At 41.3% G+C, this 11413-nt stretch overlaps 1 protein-coding gene across 1 annotated transcript in view; it reads left to right on the top strand.

The window, feature by feature from the left end:
* The window catches only part of LOC143032681 (uncharacterized), a 22369-nt gene extending 12572 nt beyond the window's left edge, over positions 1-9797 (top strand). The window contains exon 3 of the mRNA XM_076197563.1: positions 9741-9797. Coding sequence (XP_076053678.1) covers positions 9741-9797 — 57 coding nt within the window. The remainder of the gene's footprint in view (positions 1-9740) is intronic.
* Positions 9798-11413: the final 1616 nt, after the last annotated feature.

Below are 11413 nucleotides of genomic sequence, written 5' to 3'. Positions count from 1 at the left end.
GTATGGAAGGCAGATGTGGAGGGAGTGAACATGAGGGGACGTCCTAGGATGAGGTGGATGGATGGGGTGAAGGGGGCTTTGGGGAAGAGGGGAATGTCTGTTGAGGAAGGAAGGGAGAGGACGGAAGACAGAGGTGAGTGGAGAATGGTTGTATATGGATGATGTTGTGATTGCATGAGGAGGAATGGGTGGGGGGGGTGGGGGGTGGGGTAGTATGTATGAGTAAATTTTGACGCAGCCCGAAGGGATTTCTCCCCGTCCTCGCCTTATATGCAAAGGGGGACGGAGAGGGGGGGTCGCCGATTAAATGAAGCGGTCTTGCTGTGGATGTACTGTGTCTTGCGTCACTGCTTCTGACCCAGGGCGGTGGGCAGGGTGCAGGGATGACCCGTCATCCAGGAGGTGCTCAGATGAGAGGAAGGGTGGGAGGGGTGTGGAGTGTATTTAGGGATGAAATGGGTGGGAGTGTTTTTATGCCTTTCCCTTTTTGGCTACCTCCCTTGGAAGGGGGAAAAAGCCTTGGTATATGTATGTATGATGTATTATTATTATCATCATCATCATCATCATCATCATCATCATCATCATCATCATCATCATCATCATCATCATCATCATCATCATCATCATCATTATTATTATTATTATTATCATTATTATTATTATCATTATTATTATTATTATTATTATTATTATTATTATTATTATTATTATTATTATTATTATTATTATTATTATTATTATTATTATTATTTTTATTATCATTTTTATTACTATTATTATTATTACTATTACTATTATTATCATTATTATTAATATTTTTTATTATTACTATTATTATTTTTTTTTTTTTCCAATCCGAACAGAAAAATTCTGAGGCGTCTGCCTTGTTTTATGATTTGTGGTCAGCTTGTTTAGGGGTCTGGGTGTACTAGAGCATTATTTTTCTGATAACGCTTGTATTCTTGGGGAACTTTACCGTGCTGTAAAACTGGAGACGTAGTGGTGGTAGAAGAGGTTTGAAGGAGGTAGAGGAAAGGAAGAAGATTAGAAATAAAAAATAATTGGCATTGTTTTTAGGAGTGGTGATCAGTCTCCAACCATTCAAAAATTCTGTGCGACTCTGCCAAAAGAATGCACGGAAGCAATACACAAAAGAAATCATCACAACCAAAAACATTTGGATAGGGAAACAAATTCTTAGACGTTTTTGGTAGTACGCATTGTCATCAGTTGAAAAGGTTTTGAATTACATGTGACTGAACCGTCATAAACAAACTTGATAATACTCATAGAAGTAGGTAGGCGACTCCATTTCTTATTTCATATCAAATTACGACGACAGTTTTCTATTTATTTATTCATTTATACCATACACCAAGACACACAACATGTCTCCTAAATTTTACGCATTTCCTCCATGAATCCATTCACTTAGGTGGTACAATTCAGATTTTATGTAGATTAGCTCCCCGCTTCTTTACTCAGATGTTTGCGGAGAGCGGAGTATCCTATTAGGTCGAAACTACCTTCGAATACAAGAGCAATTCTTATATTTTCTTTGTTTAACGCTGGACAATTTTGTTCAGCAAATGGATGGGCCGCGGACTAAGTAGAGTAAGTAGAGAACCAACTGTAACTTCGGGTCATCTGATATCATCCCGAGCTCGACGGGTTGTCCACATCAATGACACAAATGAACCGCAATTAAAACTGCCGCGGAACAAGCCAACACCTCAGTCGTTGTCAACTGGAAGAGCATCAGTAATAACTCGTACCTCCTTCTCCTCCTCCTCGCCCTCTTCCTCCCGCTCCTCCCCTCCTACTGCTCTTCCTCTCCCTTCTCTTCCTCCTCCTCCTCTCCCTTCTTTTCCTCCTCATATTTCCTCTTTCCTTTTACTCCTTTTCTTCTCTCACTTCCTCTTGCTTCTCTTTCTTCTCCTCTACCCTCTCCTCTTCCTACTCCTCCTCCTCCACCTCTTCCTCTTTCTCCTTCTCTTTTACTCTTCCCTTCCTCTTCCTCTTTCGCTTCATCCATCTCTCCCTCCACCTTATCACCCTCTTCCTCTTTCATTTCCACCTCCCCTTCTATCTTCACCTCCTCCTCCTCCTCCCCTCCTCCTCTCCTCCAATCCTCCCTCTTCCTCTTTCCCTTCCACCCTCTCTTCTTCCTCCTCCTCCTCACCCTCCTCCTGCACCTCTTCTGTCCTTCCACCTTCTCTTCCTCCTGATCTTCCTTCTCCCACTCCTTTTTCTCTTTCCCCCTACTCCTGCTCCTCTTCCTACTCCCCTTCCTCCTTCGCTTTCTCCTCTTCCTTTTCCTTCTATTCACTTTCCTCCTCTTCCCTATTCTCCTCCTGTTCATTTCCTTTCTCTTCCTCCTCCTCCGTCTCCTCCTACTCCTGCTACTCCACTTCCTTTTTTTCCTCTCGCCATGCTCCCTCCTCCTCCTTGTACTCCCCTTCTTCCTTGCCCTCCTCCTCCTTCTACTCCTTCCTTTTCTCTTCCTCCTCTCCACCTCCACTTCTCCTCTTCCTCCTCCTCCTTTTCTTTCTCTTCCTCTCTCTCCTCTCCATCCTTGTCCTCCTCCTCCTCCTCCTCCTCTCTTTCCTCATCCCATTCTTCATCCTTGTTCTCTTTCCACTCCTCCTTCTATTCCTCTTCCATCTGCTGCTCCTTCTCTTCCTCCCCTTACTACTCCTTTTCCTCTTCTTGTTCTTCCTCCTTCCTACTCCTCTTTTTTCTCCTCTTGTTCTCCTTCTTCTCCTTCCTTGTCCTCCTTTTCCTCCTCTTTCTCCTCTGCTTTCCTTTTTCCATCTCTTTCCCCTCATCACTTCCTTCCTCTTTCTATTCTTTCACTTCCTCCCTCTCCTACTCATTATCCTTCCTTCCTTCTCTTCTTCTTGTTCAATTTCCACCCTCCTCCTCTTTCGCATCCACGTACTCTACCTTCTACTCCTCATGTTCCTACTCCTCTTTCTTTCCTTCCTCATTCTTCCTCTTTTTTCTTCTTTTCAGTCTCTTTATCCTTCTCAGTAAAAATAAATAAAAAACAACTAATGCAAAATTAGAATCGAGAAAAATACCCTAATTTTTAACATTGCAAAGAAGAGGAATTCTCTAGCTCATTACAATGACATTGATGCGTACTGTATGAAGTTTCTTTGGAAATTAAATTGTGGCGAAACTATTACAATTCAGAAAGAAAACGTTAATTCAGAAAGAAAGAATGGTGTTGGGTAACATGTGCCACCCATTATTTATCCTGCACCATTTTTTTTTCCTAGCCACTTCAAAGAGTGGAAAAAACGTGAAAAAAGAGAACTTCTTCGGAAAGAATGCGACGAGGAACATAGCAGTTCAAAGTCAAACACATTTTGTTTACAGTGAAGAAGGGAGGCACACCAGGAAGCCCTTCGTCCTTCGTACCATAACTCAGGTCAATTAGTTACCATCCACTTGATATGATCGTTTTGGGAAATGTTCGAAGTAATTATGTTCAAATATCGGCCTGTCACTTTTTCCTTAGTTCTGGCTGCCACCAGGGTGTTTCATTCATCTTCCGTGGTCGCGAAAGTGTTAAAACCATGACCTGGCTAGCTCGACCCATTCCACGTTGTGATGACACTTTTCTTCTTTTCCTTTCATTTCGGCTACCTTCGGAATATCTTTATATGTCTCTGTGACATAACATTCGGTAGTGAAACTGTTGAAAATTTGACTCCAAAGGGACAACGGAGGGTAAGTTTGTAGCGTTCTGTAGCCAACATGTGTAGTCTCCCCTTTAAGACTCGTGACCGCCAAGCACAGGATAAACTATGGTCACCCCTTAGAACGACATGCGTTCGATTAATTCATATTGATATAAATATATTTATTCACTCCAGCAACTTTATTTACCTTGTAAATAAAATAAAAAAAATATTCTCTGTATCCTGGAACAAGGATATACATGTATTGTAAACAGATTTTAAATGATTGTATACTAAACACAAAGAATCAAGAATTTCGCCACCATTGTTGTCGATAGTATCATCGACATTTCATTTCTCTGTACATATTCTATACAATAAACCTTTATCAATTAATTCAATGGTCAGAGATCAGTCATGGAATTGACTTAAAATATCCTAGCTATTCTTCTGGAAGTACCAGCCGTTAGTACTGAACACAGAAGTGTCCACCCTAAGGGTGCGTAAGGGTGAATACACCGCGGCGAGTTCTGAAAGGTACATTCCGACGAGAACACCACTAGCCGTCGGCACAGAATACGGAAGTGCTCATTATAAATGTGCCCAAGGGAATCATACCACGACAAACTCAGTGGTGTGTTCTGACTCCTTCTCGTGAAAAACTTCCCATACCTTGTCCCTACCACTCTTTTCAGGCTGGCCGCTTCCAACAAGGGCGACTAGTAGTGGAACCCACATTTGGTGACACTACAAGTTGAACAGAATCGCCAGTTAGCAGCCAGAATAAGCTACATACTTGCATGGCCCAAATTGCGAGGCATGAGTTAATGCACGAATGAATAAGGAGTGATTTTTGGGCTGGATAAAATTGCCAGGAGATAAACATAAAAATCTCAAGGTCATAACCCAGTAAAAATGTAATATTGTAGATTTTTTTTTACCATTGTTACTCACTTTCACAATCACTCCTTCATACAGTCTCCTCTTAGCATCCATTCCCAAATGTCTATTCCTCATTACACTCTTCAATCCACCAAGGCATTTACTCGCTTCTCTCAATCTACATTCTACCTCCACCTTCACTCCACCTTTTCCTGCCACATTTACACCAAAGTATCTAAAACTATCCACTTCCTCCAGTCGCTCTCCCTAAGTGCTCACTTCCAGATTACTGGCACTTTCACCCCTTGTACATCTCATCACCTTACTTTTACCCACATTTATATTTAGCTTTCTTCTATCACATACTCTCCCAAACTATCACCAACCTCCTCAGTTCCTCCTCCGATCCTGCCACAAGCGCAGTGTCGTCCGCAAACAACAGCTGGCTCACCTCCCACTTTTCTCCAATTTCTTTAACCATCTCCAATCCCTGACCCACTACCCTTGCATTTACCTCTCGCACCACCCCATCCATGTATAAGTTGAACAGCCAGGGCGACATAACGCATCCTTGACGAAGTCCCACCTTTACCTCGAACCACTCACTCTCTCCATTTCTAATCCTGACAAAAGCTCTAATACTCTCATAAAAACTCTTGACTGCTCCTAGAAGCTTTCCTCCTATCCCATATATCTGCATAACCTCCCACAGTGCCTTTCTGTCTACCCTATCGTAAGCCTTTTCCAGATCCATAAAAGCCCAAAAAACATCCTTCCCCTTTCCTATAGCTTTCTCACATATCTGTCTTACCACAAAGATCTGATCTACACAACCTCTACCTGTCCTAAATCCACACTGTTCCTCACCAATTACTCCTTCTGTTCCTCTCCTAATCCTACAAAGGATTACAAAGGCGGAGCATGCCGACAGGAGACCTTTTGATCCATATCTAGGTCGGATGAAAAAAAAAAAAAAAAAAAAAAAAAAAAAAATCATATTAATAATAAATTAAAACTATAATAATGTAAAAATAACAAATAAAATACACAAATAAATGCATAGGTATAGTTGAATAACAAACAAACAGGTAAATAGTAAATGATTATAAATTGACATATAACTAATAATAAATGAAAATCAGACAGACAAATGATAACAAAACAAAAACAAATAATATAACATAAATTATAATCATTACAGCATCTTACTTAGGTATTTATCTAAATGATTCTTAAAGCTTCGAACTGAACTACATTGCACTACCTGTGCAGGAAGTTTATTCCATTCATTAACTACACGGTTGGCAAAGTTGTTTCTACCTACTTCCAAATTGAATCTATTTCCGGACAGTTTGAGACCATTGTTTCTTGTCTGATTCTCATTCAATGTGAAAAAAATTTCACTTTTGATGTTGTCAATTCCCTTTAAAATCTTAAAGACCTGTATCAAGTCATCTCTGAGTCTACGCTTTTTTAGGGAAAACAGATTCATGTGCTTAAGTCGATTTTCGTATGATTTATTTTTGATATTTGGAATCAGTTTTGTGGCTCGCCGTTGTACTTTTTCCAATCTGTCAATGTCTTTAATGAGATTCGGTGACCATACGGAAACAGCATATTCCAAATGTGAACGAACTAACGATTTATATAGCTTGTTAATGAGTGATGGACTTTTGAAATCAAAAGATCGCGCAATCAATCCCAGAATCTTATTTGCTTTCTCAGAGGCTGAAATACACTGCTTGGATGATTTGAGGTCGTTACTGATAATTACGCCGAGATCTTTTTCACTATCCACTTTTGTTAACGAATTTCCAAATAACTTGTAATCGTACTTACTGTTATTTTTACCTATGTGCATTACCTTGCATTTACTTGTGTTAAATTTCATTAGCCACTTTTCAGACCATTGCTGTAATTGATCTAAATCTTCTTGAATATCTAATTGGTTTGAGTGATCATTTGCCACTCCGCACAGTTTTGTATCATCAGCAAATTTGGAAACAGTAGATTTTAGTCCATGGTCTATATCATTTATATATACTATGAATAGAAGTGGCCCAAGAACGGAACCCTGAGGAACTCCACTTGCAACACTTTTCCATCCAGAAATTTTTCCATTTAAAACAACTCTCTATTTTCGACCATTCAACCAATTACTAGTCCAACCTAATAGGCTACCACTTATTCCATGCAAAGCTATCAAGATCTTCCCATAAGTCTTCCCAACTACACTTAACAAGCTAATCCCTCTGAAACTACTACATTCACACTTGTCCCCTTTTCCTTGGAAAGTGGAACTATGCAGACACTCCTCCAGTCCTCCGGCACTCTACCCTCTCTCCAACAAACATTAAATAACCTCACCAGCCAGTACACCATCAGAGTACCTCTTTTTTTTTTTTTAGACATTCTGCATGGCATCCATCCAGACCAGGTGCCTTACCTGCTTTCATCAGCTTAACAGCTGCCTTCACTTCATCCGTCCTTATTTCTCCTCCGTTTTCCTCACTCATCACGGTCATTTTCTTAGCATTTCCCACTGCAGCTATCTTTCCCTCCCTATCCTCCTTCACATTTAGCAACTCCCTAAAATATTCTGCCCATCTTCCCCTTACTGCCTTCTCTTCCATTATCATCTCTCCATCTGCATCCTTTACCTTTTCTTCTCTACTTGATTCGCCTCCTCTTCCTCTCTTAATTTCTTTCCAAAACATCTTTTTATTACTTTCAAAATTTCCCGTCATACTTTTACCCCACTTCACATCTGCTCTCCTCTTTGCCTCCTTTACCTTTTGATTTACATCTCTTTTCTATTCTTTGTACCTCCCATATGACTCCCTCGTCCTATTTTGTAACCAATCTGTGAAAGCTCGCTTCTTCTCTTCTACAACCTTCTTTGTTTCCTCATCCCACCATTCACTACCCTTCCTTCTATTTCCTCCTGTCCTTCTTGTTCCACACACCATCCTTGCACACTTTGTGACTCCCTCCTTGAACCATCCCCATTCCTCCTCCACACCTACCTCTACTCTATCCTTCACACCCTCCCACTCCTCCTTCAGGTTCTTCTTGTACTCCTTCTCCTTTTCCTTTTCATTTAAAGAGTTCACTCTAAGCACCTCCCTACTTTTTGTCCCTTTTCTCTTTCTCCATCTATCCTCCACTCTCAACTTACCTTCCACCAAAAAATGATCTGATATTCCCCCACCCTCTCCCCTTAGCACATGTACATCCCTAACTCTTCCTGTCATAGTCCTATTTACCACTACATAATCCATCAACGCTCTATCTACCAACCTTCCATCCACCACCCTCTCCCATGTGTACTTATGCTTGACTTTCTTCCGAAACACTGTATTTGCTATCATCAACTCTCTTTGTAGACACATTTCCACCATCAACTCTCCACTACGATTCTTTCCTGGAACTCCACATTTCCCAACCACTCCATCAATTGGCTCCTTTCCTACCCTAGCATTAAGGTCTCCCAGTACTATTACGTTGACATTTCTCCCTAAATCATCTATGCACTCATTTAAATCTATCCAAAAGGCCTCCCTTTCTTCCACGCTCTTCTCACTGCCAGGCCCATATGCACTTACAAAGACCCACATCTCCTTTCCCAGTTTCACCTTCATCCACATTATCCTTGAGGAAACCTCCTTCCACTCCACTACACGTTTACCTATCTCTTCACTTACTAGAATAGCCACCCCTTCCCTCCCTCGCCCTCTCTTCACTCCTGATAACCTCCCACTTACACTCCCAAACTTACACTCACCCTTCCCTTTCAACTTAGTTTCACTCAAAGCCAACACATCCATATTTCTTCTCATAAACATACTACCTATCTCTTCCCTTTTACTCTCATCTGTACCACATCCACGCACATTAAAAGACCCAAACCTTAGGGTGCTGTTCCGAAAACTCCCAGACCCTCTTATGCCTTTACTTTTTCGTTTAGGAATGTCCCCTGTGGGGCTACAAGGAGAAGGATGCCTAGTCCCACTCCCCGTCCCTTTCTTCTCGCCTCTTACGATCCAAGTGGAAATACTTGGTGGCAGTATTATTTTCCCCCACCACAGGGAATTCCCCCACAGCAGAAAATGAATACTCAGAGAAATGGTACAGGACAGCAGCAAGGGGTTGGGGGACGGCATAACGGAGGGACAGTCGTAGTATAAAAGTGTCATCATTTCTCTATGAAGAGTTTTCCTCTATCATAGACAAAATAATGTGTGGCTCTGGTCCGTAGAGGCGCCCCATATAGACCCTAAAGTATCGACTGCAAGCTACTTTGCCACTATAACAAGCAGCCAATACCCCAGACGGGGCAGAAACATGGAACATAAGAGAAGAAGAGAGAAGGAGTTTGAATGTGTTTGAGATGAGGTGTCTGAGAAGTATGATGGGGGTTACTAGGCTAGATAGAGTGAGAAATGAGGAGGTGAGGAGGAGAACAGGGGTGGAAAGGGAGTTGGGAGATAGGGTTGATGAAAGAGTATTAGGATGGTTTGGACACATGGAAAGAATGAGTGAAGAAAGACTAGTAAAAGAGGTATGGAAGGCAGATGTGGAGGGAGTGAACATGAGGGGACGTCCTAGGATGAGATGGATGGATGGAGTGAAGGGGGCTTTGGGGAAGAGGGGAATGTCTGTTGAGGAAGGACGGGAGAGGACAGAAGACAGGGGTGAATGGAGAATGGTTGTATATGGATGATGTTGTGATGCATGAGGTGGAATGGGCGGGGGGATGAGGGGTGAGGTAGTATGTGTGAGCAAAATTTGACGCAGCCCGAAGGGATTTCTCCCCGTCTTCTCCTTTTATGCATGGGGGGACGGAGAGGGGGGGTCGCCGATTTGGTGAAGCGGCCTTGCTGTGGATGTGCTGTGTCTTGCGACACTGCTTCTGACCCAGGGCAGTGGACAAGGTGCAGGGATGACCCGTCGTCCAGGAGGTGCTAAGATGGGTGGAGTGGGTGGAGTGGGTGGGGGTGATTTTATGCCTTTTCCTTTTTGGCTACCTCCCTTGTAAGGGGGAAAAAGCCTTGGTATATGTATGTATGTATGTACTCACTTTCAGAAACGATTGAGGTTCTCAGAAAAAAATCTATCCATGCGATTTTTTATAGATCTTCCACAATTATATGCATACTTTTTTAGATAGCTCCTGTCACAGATCAAGGGAGCTTTCCATACCCGAACAAAACATTTGCCTAACAGACTCGGTTAGAATCTTTGTAGCACCCCTCTTACCAGAAAATATATGTTAAAATGCATAAATCATAGCTCTAAGCTAGGGTCGTAGTTGGTGGAGACAGCAGATGGAAAATGGCATAGTTTGGATCTGGATCTCTATGCGCATGCACCGCTGGCAAGCTATCTAAGCCGAAGCGGAGAGGAAGTCCACTTCTTGGTGATTCTCATTTCACCTCGCAATACCCTGCGGCAACCTCCTTTCTTTTTGTGTGATAATATTATGGATATCTTCCAGTGGGTTGCTGTTAGATAAACTCACGATTTATACATTTCTCTGGAGATAGACATTGTATAGTTGTAAATACGTGTGTGTCATTAGATTAAATTTAGAAGCTAACCCTCGTGTTTTTGTTGCCATGTATATATATTGTTTGTTTGTTTGTTCACGAACTCCTCCTAGGTTTTTGGGGATAGATCCCCAAAATCATATATATTCCTATACCCTATCACACCAGGTACTTGGATAACTATATTTCACTTCCAAAAGAAAATTATTTTGGTTAGAGCTAAGTGTTAAAGTTAGGTAGGGTGTGGTTAGGTGAGTGATTATTCACGAACTACTCCTAGGTTTTTGCAGGAAAACCCCTATAGCTATATATATTCTGCAACCTTATAACCAAATGTACTTGGATAACTATCTTTCATTTGTCTATCTGTCTGTTTGTTTGTTCATGAACTCATCCTAGGGTTTTGAAGATAGATCCCCATAACCATATATATTCTGATTCCCTATAACTGCAGGTACTTGGATAACTGTATTTCATTTACAAAAAAAAAATTTTGATTAGGGTTCAAAATTAAAGTTAGGTGGGATATGGTTAGGTTAGAGATTATTCACGACCTCCTCCTAGGTTTTTGCAGATAGACCCTTATAACCATAAATATTCTGAAACCTTATATCCAAGGTACTTGGATTACTACCTTTCATTTGTCTGTCTGTTTGATTCTTTGTTCACGAACTCCTCCTAGAGATAACCCCGCATAACCATATATATTCTAATACCTAATCACTGCAGGTACTTGGATAACTATATTTCACTTAAAAAATTACTTAGGTTAGGGTTAAGGATTAAAGTTAGGTGGGGTATGGTTAGGTTATGGATTATTCACGAACTCGCAGGAACGTGCGGGTAATTTGGCTAGTATATATACATATATATATATATATATATATATATATATATACAAATACATATATATCTGTATATATATATATATATATATATATAAACACACACACACACACACACACACACACACACACACACACACACACACACACACACACACACACACACGCACACACACACACACACACACACACACACACACACACACACACACACACACACACACACACACACACACACACACACACACACACACACACACACACACACACACACACACACACACACACACACACACACACAACACACACACACACACACACACACACACACACACACACACACACACACACACACACACACACACACACACACACACACACACACACACACACACACACACGCATACAATATATATATATATATATATATATACATATATATACG

The sequence above is a fragment of the Oratosquilla oratoria genome, chromosome 14, assembly GCF_046742065.1.
Source record: "Oratosquilla oratoria isolate Oo_2021 chromosome 14, ASM4674206v1, whole genome shotgun sequence".
NCBI classification, from domain to species: Eukaryota; Metazoa; Arthropoda; class Malacostraca; order Stomatopoda; family Squillidae; genus Oratosquilla; species Oratosquilla oratoria.
Note: the sequence above shows the minus strand (reverse complement) of the source record. Positions and strands in the feature narration are given on the sequence as shown.